This window comes from Lepus europaeus, chromosome 1 (assembly GCF_033115175.1).
Source record: "Lepus europaeus isolate LE1 chromosome 1, mLepTim1.pri, whole genome shotgun sequence".
Taxonomy (NCBI): Eukaryota; Metazoa; Chordata; class Mammalia; order Lagomorpha; family Leporidae; genus Lepus; species Lepus europaeus.
The window spans coordinates 62,154,952-62,173,788 of NC_084827.1; the positions used below are offsets into that span (position 1 = coordinate 62,154,952).

At 53.4% G+C, this 18,837-nt stretch overlaps 1 protein-coding gene across 1 annotated transcript in view; it reads left to right on the forward strand.

Moving 5' to 3' along the window:
• The window catches only part of MYO7B (myosin VIIB), a 76,165-nt gene that overhangs the window by 6,950 nt on the left and 50,378 nt on the right, over positions 1-18,837 (forward strand). The window contains exons 2-6 of the mRNA XM_062199092.1: positions 4,046-4,087; positions 14,648-14,761; positions 15,555-15,707; positions 16,843-17,027; positions 18,339-18,460. Of these exons, the coding sequence (XP_062055076.1) occupies positions 4,070-4,087; positions 14,648-14,761; positions 15,555-15,707; positions 16,843-17,027; positions 18,339-18,460 (592 nt within the window). The 5' untranslated portion in view covers positions 4,046-4,069. The remainder of the gene's footprint in view (positions 1-4,045; positions 4,088-14,647; positions 14,762-15,554; positions 15,708-16,842; positions 17,028-18,338; positions 18,461-18,837) is intronic.

An 18,837-nucleotide genomic window follows, 5' to 3' on the forward strand; every position in this document is an offset into this window, starting at 1 on the left:
GGGTGCTTCAACAGTTTGCATGTGGCATGTCCCCTAGTAGTTCATGTCCCATATTGAAGCATCTGGGTTTGATACCAGGCTCTCTGTCTCCTGATTCCATCTTCCTGCTAATACAGACCTTGGGAAGCAGTGGTGATGTCTTAAGCATTTGTGTCCCTGCCACTCACATGGGAGACTCAGATTGGGTTCCTGAGTCCTGGCTTTGGCCCAGCCCAATCCCAGCCATTGCTTGAGTGTCCCCACAACATCACCTTCAGGATCTTAGTGAGAGCAAGGAGGAAGCCACTGGTCTCAGAAGCTGAACTCCATCACTTCCACCTGATTCTACTCATTAGCAGTGAATCGCTAAGGGCATACTCAAGGTGGGGAGAATTAGTCTCTGTCTTGTGAAGGCAGGTGTGCCCCAGAATCTGTGGACATATCTTAAACCACAGCATTTAGTGGACAACACATGGGCAGGGCTGCAAGGGGTAGCATGGCTGTCAGAGAGTCCCTTCCCTGGGCAGTGACCTTAGTGTATAGAAATACAGGGGAAGGCAGGAGTGCAGAGCTGGAAGCTGAAGGTGACCTGGGACAGGTCACAGCATTCTGCGGAGTAGGGGCGGGGTTATGAACTTGGCGCAAGGAAGGCTCCCCAGGCATTCGTGAAGGCTGAAGAGGTACAGCCTGTGAGATCACCCTGGTTTCTTCCCACAAGGGGTGGGCTCTGGCCCCAGCCATGCTCAGCTCTGGGGTCAGAGGTTTGTGAGGTAAGAGCAGGTGTCAGTTAGAAGGAAGACAAAGTATCTGCAGGAGAGTGATGGCCCAGAGGGTCCATGCAGTCTGGGCCCATTGCATCTTTTTTTTTTTTTAAGATGTATTTATTTATTTGTTTTGTTGTTGTTTCTTTTTTTTTTTTTTTTTTTTTTGACAGGCAGAGTGGATAGTGAGAGAGAGAGAGAGACAGAGAGAAAGGTCTTCCTTTTTGCCGTTGGTTCACCCTCCAATGGCCACTGCGGCCGGCGCATCTCGCTGATCCGAAGCCAGAAGCCAGGTGCTTCTCCTGGTCTCCCATGCGGGTGCAGGGCCCAAGGACTTGGGCCATCCTCCACTGCCTTCCCGGGCCATAGCAGAGAGCTGGCCTGGAAGAGGGGCAACTGGGATAGAATCTGGCGCCCCAACCAGGACTAGAACCCGGTGTGCCAGCGCTGCAAGGTGGAGGATTAGCCTGTTAAGCCACGGCGCCGGCCAAAGATGTATTTATTTATTTGAAAAGCAGAGTTACAGAGAGGCAGAAGCAGAAAGAGAGAGAGAGAGGTCTTCCATCCACTGGTTCACTCCCCAAATGGCCACAATGGCTGGAGGTGGGCTCATCCAAAGCCAGGAGCTTCTTCCCAGTCTCCCATGCAGGTGCAGGGACACAAGCACTTGGACCATCTTGTACTGCTTTCCCAGGCCATAGGGTTCAAACCTGCATCCATATGGATGCCGGCACCACAGCGCCCATTGTGTTTTATTCTCATAGGCAGAATGTGGGCAAGGATCTGCCCACTGGGGTTTGGAAAAGCATTGAAAGCAGTTTCCAGGCAAGCTGGGGACAGGCTGAAGCTGGGATGCAGGCTGACAGCCCGGGGAGAACAGGCGGGTCAAGTGTTCACAATGCAGAGAGTGAGAAAGTGAGAGAGCGTTTCTCCCAATTGGATGAGGTGGGGTAGGAAGGAGCAGTTTAAGCACAGGGCCGCCAGGGTGCAGTGCTCTGGGTCTCAGCAGTACCAGGGTAAGCCACGTGGGCACAGAGGGCAGTGGAGTCCAGGTGAGAGGAGCAGGCATGTGGGGAATCTGACAGGGTAGACAGGGCTGGCATGGGGGCAATTGTCACAGCCTAGTGTCTAGAGAGACCCATGAGCTCCCTGGAAGTCACACACCATGGGAGAAGAGGGCAGAGGATCATGGGACTGGGGACCATGGAGGGACCTCAAATGTCTGAGTGGGGTGGAGAAGCAAGGAGCTGGAAGTGTCAGGCAAGTTGACCCCTCTGTCTTTTCCCACTCACCACCTCCCTGGGTCACATCACATGGGAAGAGAGGGTCAGCTTCCCCTTAAAGGAGTTGCTTGCAAGCCGGGACGCGGTTAAGGTCCAAGTTTTCATATGGATTCTTTTCAAAATTATTTACCGACTTGAGACAAACAGACTGCCAGAGACACCCCTACCTCCCAGTTCACTCTCTGGATGCCCCCAGTGGCCGGGGCTGGGCTGAGGCTGAAGCTGAAGCAGGGAGCTGGGAACTGAATCTGAGTCTCCCCTGTGGGTGGCAGGAGCCCAATCACTTGAGCCATCACTGCCTCCTCCAAGGGTCTGCATTAGCAGGGAGCTGGAGTCAGGAGTGAGTGCTGAACCCAGGCAACTCTGTTACAGGACGCAGGCCTCCCGACTCTGCGTGCTCACTGAGCCATCAAAGCCATTGCCAAAGTCACACCCTGTCCAGAGGGGTCCTTTGCTCTTCCATTAGACACGTTCTGAGTCCCCAGGGCAGGCTTGTGCCAGCCTCAGGGAACAGGACCATGGCCCCAGCAGTCTTGGCATCAATAGAAGCAGCTGTCTGGAGAACATGACAGCCTGTGCCCTAGGGTGCAAAGAAGATTCAGGAAAGCACCAGGGTGATGGGTACTGTGACCCTGAGCTCCCACCTCTGTCTGCTGGCTGCTAATGGGGCCAGGAGCTGCCTGGGAGCTCCCCGTGCACCAGGGAGCAGCCAGATGCTGGGGACAGGCTTGAGTGAAGCTGATCCAGGCTCCGTCCCCAGCTGTGCTACTCATGAACTGGGCCAACTTTCTTTTCTCGAGGTTCATGTGCAAGAGGAGCTTCAAAGAGTTCATGGAGGGGTGTTGCAGTGGGTTTAGCCACTGCCTATGACTTCCACTCTAGCATCCAATATAAACACTGTTTTGAGTCCCAGCTGCTCCACTTCTGATCCAGCTCCCGGCTAATGCACCTGGGAAAGCATCAGAAGATGGCCCTAGTGCTTGGGCCCCTGTCACCTGGATGAAGACCTAAATGGAGTTTCAGGCTCATGGTTTCAACCTGGCCCAGCCCTGGCCATTGTAGCCATTTTGGAGTAAACCAGCTTGCTCTCTCTCTCTCTCTCTCTCTCGCTCTTTCAAATAAATAGAAATCTTTCTTCTGTTTAAAAAAAACTTTTTTTTAAGTTCATGGAAAATGCATATCATGAAAGAACTCTGCATGGACTTATTTTGCACCAAAATAAATGCCTCTTTTTTTTAAAAAAATATTGATTTATTTATGTGAAAGTCAGAGTTATACAGAGAGAGGAGAGGCAGAGAGAGAGAGAGAGGTCTTCCATCCACTGGTTCACTCCCCCAAATGACTGCAATGGCTGGAGCTGTGCCGATCCGAAGCCAGGAGAAAGGAGCTTTCTCCTGGTCTCCCACAGTGGTGCAGGGGCCCAAGGACTTAGGCCATCTTCCACTGCTTTCCCAGGCCATAGTAGAGAGCTGGATCGGAAGTGGAGCAGCCTGGACTTGAACCAGTGCCCATGTGGGATGCTATGCCACATTGCCGGCCCCAGTAAAAGCCTCTTAATTCCATTTTCCACAAGCTTCTTGAAGGACCCACATGTAAGGTGGGGGAAGGCCCACATTCCGGGGTGCTGTGAGGCTTAGATGTAGAATGTGCTGTGTCTGCAGCTCTGGCGTCTGCTCACCCAGCACTTCCCAGGATGCATGAGGACAAACGGTTCTCCTGGATGTCTGACCAGATCACATCTGGGCTGGTGAATGACGGGGAAGCACCTGGTCCCCATGAGGAGGCCAAGGCTGCATGCAAAGCAGAGGATCTATGAAGGTGAGAGAGGATGAGGATGCTGAGAATGCGACTCACCCATCCCTTCCTCAGGAGTCATGTGGAGGCCAGGCCCCATGCAAGGCACTTGGCTTTAGGTGGCTGATGAACACCTGCCCCGCCCCGCCTCTTCCCCTCCCCTGAGCCCCAGGAGCTCCAGGTCAGGGCACCTGAGGCGTTCACTTCGTGCTTTCTCTCTCTCTGCAGGAGCTGTGGAGCTGCTGACTCAGGATGTCGACATTCAGGCTGGTAAGAGCTGCCAGGACTGGATTCCGGGGTTTATCTGCAGGTGCTGCCCAAGGCTGAGCAGAATCACTGCTGAGGGAAGGAGACGCGAGGCAAAGAGACCCTAGAAGGAAAAGACCAGGGACATGGGAGTTGAGGGCCAAGACAGTCTATCACCCAAGGAAGACACATCTGTCCAACCTGGGCCCCAACAGAGTGCCCCCCACACACACACACAGAGTAGTAATCCTTCACTTGGGTTCAGGGATGAAGAAGGGCAGTTTCTTGGAGCTCACCCAGAGGAAACAGGGAACTGGGTAGCAGGAACACTGAGCCACACTGCCACTCTGGGTTCTGCATCCTGTTCACACCACTCAGCACAGCGCCCCCTAGTGTCCTGGTGGCCAAGAGATAGCTCTGTCAGACTGAAGCAGGGGAGTTTTGGCTTTACTGTTGGATCAGCATGCTTGCAAGGTTGGGGCAGATCACAGACAGAAGCTCAGGGGACCAGGGGGAGCCCAGAGGCAAGCCCTAAGCCAACCTGGGCATCCTTCTCTGTTCCTCCATCCTTCCATGTCCTCCCAATGCCCCTACAAGCCCAGGGCTGCGGAGCCCTCTTTGATACAAAATCCCTGCCCCTCAGTATTCTCCTCTTCCATGCAAAGCTACACAGCAGCCCAGCTGCTGGATCCACACTGCTGAGAGGCAGCCCTGTCTCAAGAGCTGTCTGGGACTGTGCCCTGGCAGCTTCTGCCTCCCACAGTGGGCAGATGGGGTCTGTTGCTTTTTCAATCAGAAGACAGAGACAACATTGTTTAAGGCGGAAAAAGATATACATGCTCTAATGACCCCGGTTCCCAGGGCTTTCTGTAAAACGGGTCACAAACATCAGGATTTGGCACCACCTGGATGTGAAGGCAAAGCCAAACTTGCTTCTCAAAGGCCTGTGGCCATGGGATGCCTTGGTTCAGTGTCCCACTGGCAATGGCTGTTTGGAAGGATGCCTCTTGGGACCACTGCAGCTCTGCACTCTCTTCCAAGATCACAAGGTATCATCTTCATCACTGACTCTTAAGCCATTCGTCTGTGTCTACTCCATTGTGGGGGACACCATGTGGGCCATCCTGTGTTACGCCCACATTTGCTCCAGCCCTGCCAAGTTGTCTCTCTCAGTGGAGGGTGAGTTGGAAGCTGAGACAGGTGTGGTGACTTCTCCAAGGCTGTGGAACCGTGGACACAGAGCAGAGACTAGAACCCAGCTTCCTGTTACAAGGATGCAGGGGGCAGGGTCACAGGAGACTACAGACTGGGAGGTTCAAACAGTGGGCATTTATGTTCACACAGCTCTGGATGATAAGGGAATTCTGGCATCGATACACCGTGGGGTTCTTGTCCCACACCGAAGAAGAATGAAAAATATGGACAGGAAGGTGCGAGGCAAAAGTGGATTCATTGATAAAGGAAAGGCAGAAAGGACTCTTGGCACCTTTTTTTTTTTTTTTTTTTTTTTTTTTTTGACAGGCAGAGTGGACAGTGAGAGAGAGAGACAGAGAGAAAGGTCTTCCTTTTTGCCTTTGGTTCACCCTCCAATGGCCGCTGCGGCCGGCGCATCTCGCTGATCCGAAGCCAGGAGCCAGGTGCTTCTGGTCTCCCATGCGGGTGCAGGGCCCAAGGACTTGGGCCATCCTCCACTGCCTTCCCGGGCCATAGCAGAGAGCTGGCCTGGAAGAGGGGCAACCGGGATAGAATCCGGCACCCCGACCGGGACTAGAACCCGGTGTGCCGGCACCGCAAGGCGGAGGATTAGCCTGTTAAGCCACGGCACTGGCCTCTTGGCATCTTCTAAAACAAATTGTCTGCCTTGCTTTGGAGCGTAGCTTGTATCCTGTTCAACAGGAAACTTCTTTTGATTGGATGGCTAAGATGTCAATCCTGGGAATAAGATAACAGGCAATCATCAGGCTAGATAACTGTTGCCAAGGTAACTTGTGTTGTTTTACCAGGAGGGTCTCTGGACGTAAGCCAGGACTCCTACAGGTGTCTTCAGCTAGGGGCTGTTGGGTGCTTTGGCCAGCTTGCTAGCATCCATCTCTACTCACAGAGCACCGAGCCCTTGTGGGCGCCCAGTGTGTTTTTCGAGAAACAGCCTTGCATGGGTGTCAGGGGGGCACATCCTGTCTGCCACCCAACTGGAACATTTTCTCTCTCTGTCTCATGGGTGATCATGGCTGAAGATGAAGTTGAATGTGCCAACATGAGCAGACACCAGGGGTCCATCTGATTTGGGTGTCACCAAATAACCAGTCTCAAGTGGGAGTTGCCCAGAGGAAAGTTCTGTTCATGTGTGACAAGCAGAGGGGATGTAGGAAGGTTCCCCAAGAAGCTGCCGAATGCTTCTCTTTTTTTTTTTTCCCCCTAAGGTTGATTTATGTATTTGAAAGGTGAAGTTAGAGAAAGAGAGAGGCAGAGGCAAAGAGAGAGAGAAATCTTCCATCCTCTGGTTCACTCCCCTAATGGCCAGATCTGCCAGGATTGGGCCAGGCTGAAGCCAGGAGCCAGGAGCTTCATCCAGGTCTCCCACATGGGTGGCAAGGGTCCAAGCACTTAGGCCATTTCCCACTGCTTTCCCAGGAGCATTAGCAGAGAGCTGGGTGGGAAATGGAGCAGCCGGGGCTCCAGCAGGTGCCCATATGGGATGCCGGTGCTGTAGACAGCGGCTGAAACCACTATAGCATGGTGCCGGCCCCTTGCTGGGGATTTTCTAGCCGGGGTTAGAGGCATGTCCAGGCTGTGGAGGACAGTGCACAAGCAATGCACATCTTCACACCTTATAAATGCCCTCTGAGTACTTTTCTAGAACACCCACTGAAAAACAAGCTCGAGGGTGTCGACCAATCCTCTGCCCCTGTTCTATGCTTCCCTTTGGTCTTCACCTGCATTCGTGGTTGCAAGGTCGGAGCTGGTTATCTGCCTTCCTGACTCATGCTCATGGCTGGCACATGGCCTTCGTGCTGTGTGCTGGGAGGAGAGAGGAGCGGGAGAGGCTGATTTCTCTCTCATAAGGACGCCAGTTCCACTGGAGTAGGGCGCCACCCTGTGACCCCAGTTAACCATAATGTCCTTCCTTCCTCTGAATGAAGTCACATCGGGCGTTAGGGCTTCACTGGGTCACTGGGAGGGACACCGTTAGGTCTATCACAGGACTCTGAAAGCCTGCGGAGTAATAGCACTGCAGGGGTGCTGAGGTGGTGTGGTCCCCAGGCCTCCCTGTGAGAGAATTCAAAGCAGAGACATTACAGTTGTAGGGGAAAGCAGGACCTACTTAAAGGGCTAGCACATGCTCAGACAGTGGGGGCAATCTCTTTCCATGCGCGAAGCATGCTGTCTGCCCCTACCAAGGTTTGGTAGGGTCCTTTTATCAGGTAGGGGTGGATCCCTCAATGAATATACAATAAGGCTGCGTCTGGGCGGGGCTTCGGTGCAAGCGGTGATCTCTGAGAGGGTGTCATGGCCTCTCTGCGTGGAGCTGCAGTATACACGTGGTCACGGTGAGGGGGTGTAAGGAGGCATGATGGGGAAACCATGTGCTGAGCCTGCAGCCTTGATGGATCAGCATGGAAGGGGGTGGGGTTTTAGGTGGCCCAGCAAAAAGGCTGCTTGCCTTCTCTCAGCCCCTTTGCTCACTAACTCCCTGCCTAGCCCGCATCAGGACAGTCTTTTTTTTTTTTTTTTTTTTTTTTTTTTTTTTTTTTTTGACAGGCAGAGTGGATAGTGAGAGAGAGAGACAGAGAGAAAGGTCTTCCTTTGCCATTGGTTCACCCTCCAATGGCCGCCGCGGCTGGCGCACCGCGCTGATCCGATGGCAGGAGCCAGGTGCTTCTCCTGGTCTCCCATGGGGTGCAGGGCCCAAGGACTTGGGCCATCCTCCACTGCACTCCCTGGCCACAGCAGAGAGCTGGCCTGGAAGAGGGGCAACCGGGACAGAATCCAGTGCCCTGACTGGGACTAGAACCCGGTGTGCCGGCGCCACAAGGCGGAGGATTAGCCTGTTGAGCCAAGGCGCCAGCCAACAGAGTCTTTATTTTTAAAGAAGCAATCAGTGGGGCTAGTAGCTTCTTCCCGTATAATCCAAGTAGGGCTCGAGGTGGAGAAATTTTATTTTCTGGCATCAGAATCATGCCTCGGGCTGATAGTGAGGTGGACATTTCTTTAGCAGCCGCTGAACTTTCGTTTTTCCATCCACCAAGTGGACACAGGGCTGTCTGACTTCTCAGGGCATCAGCGGTGCTTCTGACCTGGGGAGTCCTAGCCATATCTGGTTGCTGTTGTGGGAACAGGGAGGCGGAGCTACAGCTACTGAAGGGTCACAGGTGAAGTAGCCACCTGCTAGGAGCGCCCGGATCCGCGGATGTGACTTCTCCAAGCTTCCACGACTGCCTCTCAGAGCCAGACGAACTGTGCTCCCAGTCCCACCATTTCCATGCCCCTCTGTGTAGCGAAATCGGAATGATGGTTCCGTTGCTGTGAGGATGACACCAAGGCATTGGGAGCCACATCCAATCCCAAAGCTTGACATCAGCCTTGGGGCTGCTGGATGCTCTGATGCACACAGAGCGGCAGAGTGGTCTCCAGAGGTGGCAGCACAGGTAGAGGCCCAGGGGCTGCCAGATTGCAGTGCACTCTGGGAAGTCTTGGGAGCAGGTGAACCATGTCATTCTAAGTCTGTTGTCCCTGATGGTCCCCAGCCCAGTGGCACTAAGTACTGGGCACATGTGTAATCCACACTGTCAGACCCAAGAACTTAATGCAAAAAAAGAAAGTGAAATATCACATGAGTAACCTTTATAGGGTTGAGGGTTAGGCCCAGCTGTTAAAATCCCTGCATTCTATTTTAGACAGCTTGGGCTCAAGTCCTGGCTTGGTTATTGTGTAACGCTTCCTTCTAGTGCACACCCTGGGAGTCTGAGGTGATGATGGCTCCAGTACCTGGGTCCTGGGTTCAGTTCTCACCACCTGACTTCAGCCTATCCCATCCCTGGCTGTGGTGGGCATCTGGGGAGTGAAGCAGCATATGGAAGACTTCTCTATCTATCTGCCTCTCTCTCTCAAATAAAAATTTAAAAACAATATTTATTTGAATTACTTTTTTGGAAAAAAAGAGATTTATTTTATTTATTAGAAAGGAGAGCTACAGAGAGAGGGAGAGACAGAGAGAAAGAGAGCTTTTCCATCCTCTGGGTCACTCCCCAAATGGCCACAACAGCCAGGGCTGGGCCAGGCCAAAGTTAGGAGCCAGGAGTTTCTTCCAGGTCTCCCATGTGAGTGGCAGGGGCTCAAGCACTTGGGCCATCTTCCACTGCTTTCCTAGGCACATTAGCAGGAAGCTGGATGAGAAGTGGAGCAGCTGGGACTTGAAGCAGTGCCCATATGGGATGCCAGTGTCTCAGGCAGTGGCTTTACCCACTATGCCACAATGCCAGCCCAGAATTCTTTGTTTAAAACAACAGCATTTTAGGCCAGTACCATGGCTCACTTGGCTAATCCTCCACCTGCGGCGCCGGCACCCCGGGTTCTAGTCCCGATTGGGGTGCCGGGTACTAGTCCTGGTTGCTCCTCTTCCAGTCCAGCTCTCTGCTGTGGCCCGGGAAGGCAGTGGAGGATGGCCCAAGTGTTTGGGTCCCTGCACCCGCATGGGAGACCGGGAGGAAGTACCCGGCTCCTGGCTTCGGATCGGCGCAGTGTGTGGGCCGCTGCACACCGGCCGTAGCAGCCATTAAGGGAGTGAACCAACGGAAGGAAGACCTTTCTCTCCGTCTCTCACTGTCTACAACTCTCTCTCTCTCTCTCTCTCTCTCTCTCTCTCTCTCTCTCTCTCTCTCTCTCTCTCTCACTGTCTAACTCTGCCTGCTAAAAAGAAAAAAAAAAATAGCCTTTTGGACATATTAGATTAAAAAGCTTTCCTAAATTTAACATCTCTCATTTCTCTCTCCTTTTTAAATGTGACTGCCAGAGAATTCTAAACCACACGTGTGGCTCATTCTGCATTTCTATTGGGCAGCACCAACCTTGACCACATTAAGGATTTACCAACAGAACCATGTTTACAGCGAATTTGCCAGCCACAAGGGGATAGAATGAGTGCTCTGGGCCTGAGTCTCTCACTCCATCCCCATGGAAGAGGGTGGGGCTCCCCAAGAAATACGGAGACTAAGAGATGCAGCCAGGGGGTGAATCCCAGACAAACACTGAAGATTTTTATAGAAGATGAGTAGCTCCTGCTGGCCAATGTGTGGTGTCAGGTGCATGCACATTCACACACATGTGCACACATGCACACACATGCACAAACACACATGCACACATGTGCAGTAGGTGACTTAGAGATGAGCTCCCAGAGACTTTTCTATCCCCACCAGTGCTACCATTACATCTCCAACCAACAAATAAGGGAGAAGACCATCTATTCTGCACTGTCACAGGGCCCTGGGTGGAACACAGGTTTTGGTTACTCCCACGAAACCCATGGTGAGTGCTATGGATGCCAACAGATCTATGTGCAGAGGGACTGGGATCCTTCCATACATGAGACTGGGCAGACAGATTGAAATCCAAACTACTTCTTTATTAGATTGGCAGTCTCCAGTTGGTTAAGCCATGAACATTTATTTATTAAGTTTGATGGCAAATCAATCATTCATTACTCTTGATCAATTGTCAGGTCTGACCTTGGCCTCGTGAGGCCTGCACCTAGAAAACCCTCATGGAGCCATAGACAGGACATTCTTTTTATTTATTTGAAAGGCATAGTTACAGAGAGGCAGAGAGAGAGAGAAAGAAAAAGAGAGAGAGAGAGAGAGAGAGAGAGAGAGGTCTTCCACCCATTGGTTCACTCCCCAGGTGGCTGCAATGGTTGGAGCTGAGCTGATCTGAAGCCAGGAGCCAGGAGCTTCTTCCAGGTTGCCCACGTGGGTACAGGGGCCCAAGGACATGGGCCATCTTCTACTGCTTTCCCAGGCCATAGCAGAGAGCTGGATTGGAAGTGGAGTAGCCAGGTCTTGAACTGGAGCCCATATGGGATGCCAGCACTGCAAGAGCCCCAAATGATACAGTCTTTAATTGGCCAGCTGAGCAGCAGCAGCAGCGACAACAGCACCAGCCCACAAACAGTTTATGAGTTGGCTTTTACAGGGCATTTCCACAATAGTGGCCATTAGCCAAATAGTTACCAAGGAGAATACGTATCAGCCTACTGTGCCCATTGGCAGCCACTGGGGCCTGCCTGGTTGTCATAGAAACACAGATAACAGCATATCACTTAATAAACACTATTCAACTTGTCTACCTGGACATGTTTATGTTCCTACATCAATCTATTTCTAACCAATTGGGGAGGTAGTCCAAGGGCCAGGCACCTGGGAAGAATGGGGACCCTGGGTTCCTGGGGTCACTGGGCCACCTGCCCCTGCAGACTGTGGGGCACCAGCTGTTGTTGCCTGATGGGCCTGCCTTGGAGCTAGGACCTCAGGCACCCCAGCCGGGGAGTCCTTCCATCTCTGCTGCAAGCACAGGGCACCGCTAGCTCTTGTCCCTGCAAGAGGAGAGAAAGTCACAGCAGTGGAGCGCACTGGGTAAGTGGGAGGCATTAGCGTGACAGCATCTGAGAGCAGAGTTCACTGCTTGCCGTGTTTGGGTTTCTGGGTAGTAATTCCCATCTCAGGCTGCCACCCACCACCACCTCCTCTCCAGCACAAGCAGCCAGCCACCAGGTGCTTCTTGTCCCCCAGAACAACGTGGTTCCAGGGGCCTCTGCTTTCTGTAACCTCGACACCCACTTTCGCTTTCTGTGCCACTGTCAGCATCTGCTTTTTGTCCTCTTCCACGGCTCGGGTGCTTTTTCTGCCGCTGAGTTTTTTGGCACTTGGCTTCTCTCTTAGAGGGTAGGGTTTGACAAGTTCATGGAAACGGAATTAAAACCGGGTGCAGAGGTTCAGCTGATTGGACCACCCATTGGGATGCCCACATCCCATATCGGAGGGCCAGTTCACAAGTCCTGACTGCTCTATTTCAGATCTGGCTCCCTGCTAATGGGCATGGGAAATAGCAGAAGGTGGCTCTTGGGCCTCTGCCACCCACATGGGAGACCTGGATGGTGTTCCTAGCTCTTGGCTTCTGCCTGGCCCAGTCCCAGCTGTTGTGGCCATTTAGGAAGTGAAACAGTGGATGTCTCTCTGTCTCTATCTCCATCTCTATCTCCATCTCTATCTCTATCTCTTTCTCTCACTCTACCTTTGAAATAAATAAATATTTTTTAAAAATGTTTATTTTGATGCAAAAATCTTGAAACTCATGCATACAAAAGGCCTTCCAAAAGTCCAAGGTGATGCCTATTATGGAAAAACTCTGCACAGATTTCTATTTCTTCTGCCAAAATAAGCCTGCATTTTAGTTCCATTTTCCATGAACTTGACCCTCATACTTCCTAGCAGGGCTTGAGCTTGGGCCAACCAGTAGATCAGTTCTGATTCACTTCCCAAACGTCCCACTCTGTGGGGGCCTTTGATTGACTTTTCCAGCTTCCTCCCCACTGAGCTCTCTCATTGGGTCGGGACTGGAAGTGGTCTCTCTTTCTTTTTCACGTCTGATTGAGGTCAATTCCACTGTGCGATGCTCAGCACTTGCGCTGACTTCTAACCTTCTCGCCATGGTGCTTGGCCAGCTGTCTCAGCTGCACGCTGCAGTCACCAGCACCAATTGCTGGCCTGGGAGTAAAGCAGCCAGGTCCCCAAGGGTCCTGCTGCCACTTCCCAATGCACATATCGTTGAGTTGCTGCAGGTAGTCCGCTTCCGGCAACAGCTGTTTCTTGCTCTTCCTTGCATTTTTGCTTTGAGCATTACCAAGTTGCACAGGCACACAGTGTAAAGCGTCAGCCCCCACTCACCTTCCCCTGGAGGTGGCCCCTGCTATTTCCTTAGGTATGTCAAAAGGACTCCTGGTGCTACTTGACATTTTGGTTTTAGGTATTATCTGATATCAACTTATTTTTTAAAAGATTTATTTATTTGTTTGAAAGGCAGAGTTACGGCCGGCGCCGTGGCTTAACAGGCTAATCCTCTGCCTTGCGGCGCCGGCACACCAGGTTCTAGTCCTGGTTGGGGCGCCGGATTCTATCCCGGTTGCCCCTCTTCCAGGCCAGCTCTCTGCTATGGCCTGGGAAGGCAATGGAGGATGGCCCAAGTGCTTGGGCCCTGCACCCGCATGGGAGACCGGGAGAAACACCTGGCTCCTGGCTTCGGATCAGCGAGATGCACCGGCCGCAGTGGCCATTGGAGGGTGAACCAATGGCAAAAAGGAAGACCTTTCTCTCTGTCTCTCTCTCACTATCCACTCTGCCTGTCAAAAAAAAAAAAAAAAAAAGGCAGAGTTACAAAGAAAGAAACAGAGGGAGAGAGAGAGAAGTCTTCCATCTGCTGGTTCACCCCAAATGCCTTAATGGCCAGAGCCATGCCAATCCAAATCCAGGAGCCAGGAGCTTCTTCCAGGTCACCCACGTGGTTGCAGGAGCCTGAGTACTTGGGCCATCTTCTGCTGCTTTCCCAGGAGCATTAGCAGAGAGCTGGATAGGAAGTGAAACAGCCAGTACTTGAACTGGTGCCCATAAGGGTTGCCGATGTCACAGGTGGCAGCATTACCCGCTTCACCACAGTGCCAGCCCCCTGATATTGAAACTTCTTAACGTGTAGGAAAAGCTGTATCTCCTCACCCTGCAGCCACATCCCCAGCATTCCCTCCCGGTTACCATGGGTCTCTCTGTCCTGCCCAAAGTGTGAAATCCTATTTTTGGTCAGATCCACAAGCAGAGCGCAGCTTACTCAGTGAAGGTTACACTGCTCTCAGCTGAATCATGCCGTGTATGCTAAGCACTTGGGCTTCCCTTTGCTATACTTCAGAATTGTCCTTTTCCCTGGCATCCTGATTTGCTTCATGTTTCTCACTATTTATTTTTTTGACATGCAGAGTGAACAGTGAGAGAGAGAGACAGAGAGAGAGTGAGAGAGAGAGACAGAGAAAGGTCTTCCTTTGCACTGCGCTGATCCGATGGCAGGAGCCAGGTGCTTCTCCTGGTCTCCCATGGGGTGCAGGGCCCAAGCACTTGGGCCATCCTCCACTGCACTCCCGGGCCACAGCAGAGAGCTGGCCTGGAAGAGGGGCAACTGGGACAGAATCCGGCGCCCCAACCGGGACTAGAACCCGGTGTGCCGGCACCGCAGGCGGAGGATTAGCCTATTGAGCCGCGGCGCCGGCCTCTCACTACTTTAACCTGCACCTTCCTCCCTTCAAACATTCCAATTTGTTGGAAGTTACGTCACTTTCATCTTCAGGAAGAAACCGCCCCTGGGGTGGGGACACCTGTGACATGCCTGGACTCACCTGTCATCTGGGGGCACCTTCACAGCCGCCCTGGCCATGCCTTCCGTCGGGGACCCCGGGTCTTGCTTTCTCATGGTTGAAGCCCTCATGTTAATCTGGGAGAAGCAGAGCCCTCCCAGCCAGGGTGAGACCATTGTCCGCTTTCTGTCCCCCAGGGTGACCACGTGTGGCTGGACTCTCCCCCCACCAACAAGATCGGCGTGGCCATCGGAGGCGTCATCAAAGAAACGAAGCCAGGCAAGATCTTGGTTGAAGATGACGAGGGCAAGGTCAGTGTTGGGCTCCCCGCTCTCGGGCCCTCCACCCTTGCTCGCACCCCACCAGGGGCCCTGGAACCACCCTCACCCCCCCAAAGCAGCCTGCAGTTCCAAAGTCTGGGCATGTTCATTTGGGGGAATGCTTGGAGCCATGGAAAACCAGGACTATTTGGAGAACAGGAAGACGTGACGTGAGCAGGCAGAAAGCTGGTGTACAAAGTGACGGGGGTGGCGAGTGGTGTGTGGAGGAACAAGGGGCAGAATCACACAGGTGAGAGGTCAGCGACTCGGGATGGCCAGCGCAGCCAGCCCCTCCACTGAGTGGGCAAGGCCAGTCAAGGATACTGGGAGAGGGGCTTTCAGGGCAGGCTTCTAGCTGGTCACTTAATTCCTCTTCTGCCAGCGTGTGCAGACTTGGCCTCCATGGAGAAGGTTCTAGACTGTGGTCTTAGATACCCAGATTACAGAAACCAGTAAAATAACAATAACAATAAGCTGTTCTATCTGGATACGCTGAAACTTGCACGCTTTATTTCAACAACTGCCTCAGCTACAACCTGACCCTAAATTTGCCTTCTGGCTGCAAGCGACTGTCAGCTGAGACCTGGGCTGACCCCACTCGTTAATAAGCTTGATCCTGTCACAGGTGTCCCTTAACCACAGGCTGAGTCTGGGCACAGGCCAGTCACCAGACCCAGGCCGGCTGACCTGTGACCCCACAGCCACAAATTAGGCAGGAGAGGGTTCGGTAGGCTGGTTCCCCGGGGAGGCCGCCCCTCAGGGGAGTCTGCCCTTGTTGTTCCAGGAACACTGGATCCGAGCAGAGCAGCTGGGGGTCCTCAGTACCATGCACCCCACCTCCGTCCAGGGTGTGGAGGACATGATCCGCTTGGGGGACCTCAATGAGGCGGGCATGGTGCACAACCTGCTGATCCGCTACCAGCAGCACAAGATCTATGTGAGTCCACGTCACGGGGGCCAGACACCCTGGCGGGGTCTGGAGCCCAGCCCCACCCCCCAGCAGCTGCCTGGGCTTTCTCGGTCTCTACTGCCAAGTCCTAGAGAAGCAGGAAGTTGATGCACGGTGACAGCGCAGTGCTTGGAGCACAGTGGGTGCTCTGGGTGTGCCCCTTCCCTCCTTGTGTGACTGAGTGGCAGGGCGCAGTGGACACGGGAGGCCACCCAGTGGGCACAGCCTCTGTCTGCCACTTCCTGGGCAGGAAATGTCTTCAGAGACAGAGGCCCCAGACAGAAGGCCCCTTCCCTCCTGAGAGCAGTCTCTACCAGGAGGGCCCTTCCCCCAAACCTGGCCATGAACTGCGTTCCCCCAGCCCCTCTGTGCTCTGACACCAAGTGGGCGTGGCCTGAGGGAGTCGCTGCCTGCCCCACCTCTTGTCTGGTTGGGGAGGGGTGAGTTCTGACCACAGCCTTTGTGGGCTGCTCAGAGGAGTTCTGGGGAGTGGGGGCTAGGGGGCAGATCCTGAACTGAAAGGCAGTCAGGAGGGGAGAATGCGGCAGCCCTGGGGGAGAAGGGGCAGGGCACCCTGGGACTGATCCTTGGACATTATCCTTGGACTGATAATGGCAGTAAGGTTCCAGCAAGCTGGTGTGTGCAGCCTTCATGGGGTCCTCACAGCCCAGAGGCCGAAGGGCTCGCCTTACCTTTCCTCAGGCTTGTGGGGGCAGGGGTTCTTCGTGACCCTGGGCTGGGGTCCCAGGAGTGGGGCTGGTCCCCAGGAGCACCAGGCATACGAGATGTATCAGGGAGGGCTACAGTTGCTGGCCAGCCTTCCCGGAGGCCCCGTGGGAGCAGGTGAAGTCACATCTCACACATTCAGCCCTCAGCCTATTTCATCAGAGCCCCTTCTAGGCACCACGCTGGAGACTAAACTAACATCGACCCTTCCGGGGGGCTCACATTCCCGCTGGACGCCCCATCTTCCCAGAGAAGGCACCTGAGCAGCTCAGAGTCTCATCTCCCAGACCCAAGATCAGACCCCACCTCCCCCCAGAGTTGGCCCCGGCCAAGGCCAAGGCCAGGCAGGGCAGCTGTCTCGAGGGCAGAGAGCATTGACCGCCCCTTCCCTCCCCAGACCTATACAGGCTCCATCCTGGTGGCCGTGAACCCATTCCAGGTGCTGCCCCTCTACACGCTGGAGCAGGTGCAGCTCTACTACAACCGCCACGTGGGTGAGCTGCCTCCTCATGTCTTCGCCATTGCCAACAGCTGCTACTTCAACATGAAGAAGAACAAGCGGGACCAGGGCTGTGTCATCAGGTGGGACTCACCCCACATCACTACTGGGGGTGGCAGCGGTTCAGGATCCATCCCCCAAACCTCTCCTCATCAGTTCACCTGCCAGGCCTGTGTGACTTAGGGGTCGTCGTCCTCCTCCTTCCTTCTTCTTTTTAAGATTCATTTACTTATCTGAAAGTCAGAGTTATAGAGAGAGGGAGAGACAGAGAGAGAGAGACAGTAAGATCTTCCATGTGCTCATTCACTCCCTAGATGGCTGCAACAGCCAGCACTGGGCCAGGCTGAAGCCAGGAGCTTCATCTGGGTCTCCTATGTATGTGAGTGTAGGGGCCCAAGCGCCAGGGCCATTCTCCTGCTGCTTTCCCAGAAACACCAGCAGGGAGCTGGATGGAAAGTGGAGCAGCCAGGACTTGAACCAGAGGCCCAACCCGCTATGCCACAGCACCAGCCCCAAGAATCTGCATTTCTGACCAGGCGACAGATGCTGCTGGTCTGACGAGTCCTTTCATTCATTCATCTGTCCAAAGGAACTTTCAAAAGTTCATTGAAAAATGGAATTAAAACGTGTGTATTTTGGTGCAAAAAAATTAAATCCATGTATACAAGAGATCTCCCAAAAATTCATAAAAAAATCATATGATGAAAAAACTGTGTATGGATTTCAAAATTTCTTGCATTGGGGCTGGTGTTGTGGTGCAGCGGGTAAAGCCACCGCCTGTAGTGCCAGCATCCCATATGGTGCTGCATCAAGTCCTGGCTGCTCCACTTCCGATCCAGCTCCCCGCTAATGTTCCCCGGAAAGCAGCAGAAGTGAGAGATTTCGAAGAAGTTCCAGGCTTCTGACTCCAGGCTGGCTCAGCCCCAGCCATTGCAGCCATTGGGTAGTGAACCAGCAAATGGAAGACTCTCTCGCACGTGTGCTCTCTCTCTCTCCCTCTCTGTGTAACTCTGCCTTTCAGACAAAATAAATCTTTAAACAAATCTTTCTTGTATCAAAATAATCCTGTCCTTTAGTTTCATTTCTCATGAACTTTCTGAAGTCCAGTTGTATTTATCAGACGCCATGCTGGGGACCCTGGAAAAAGCCAGATCCGACTGGCACAGGAGCCTGCAGCTGAAGATAAACACACCAGTAACTTCTACAGCAGGGGTGGCCTGAGATCCACAGGGGGCTGCAGGGTAAATGCACTGGGATTTCTGCATGGGGAGCAGGCGTCCCTATCAGACATACCCAGAGAGCCCGCTTGGCGAGCATTTGCAGGAGAGTAGAGAAGGGGTAGGAATGAGCGTTCTTCTGTGGCCTCACATCCCATCCCAACCCCCTCCTGGCAGCGGTGAGTCTGGGGCTGGGAAGACTGAGACCACCAAGCTCATTCTGCAGTTCCTGGCCACCGTCAGCGGCCAGCATTCGTGGATTGAGCAGCAGGTCCTGGAGGCCAACCCCATCCTGGAAGGTGAGTGGTCACCCTCGTCTTCCTGGAATCCCACCCGCCTCGCACAGCCCCATGGGCTTGGAAACTTCCTGCTCCAAAAGCTGGAGGGGAGGAACGGGATGAGCGGAAGTCTTGGGACACAGGTGGGCTGGACCCGAATTGGGGCCCCCTAGTGGCACGAGGAGGAAACACTGATGAATTTAGAAGCTTGCGGCTAGGTGTGTTTTCTGAAACATGGTGGGAAGTATTCCTTTTACTGAGAGCTCCAAGTTCCAATCAATCTGGGATATGCCAGGTGTGTCCATTCAGGCCCCCTAGGAACTGAGGGACTATAGCCAGTGTGCGATGTTTATTGTGGAGTGAGATAAAGCAGGGAGCCTGAGAGGCTGGTCAGATGC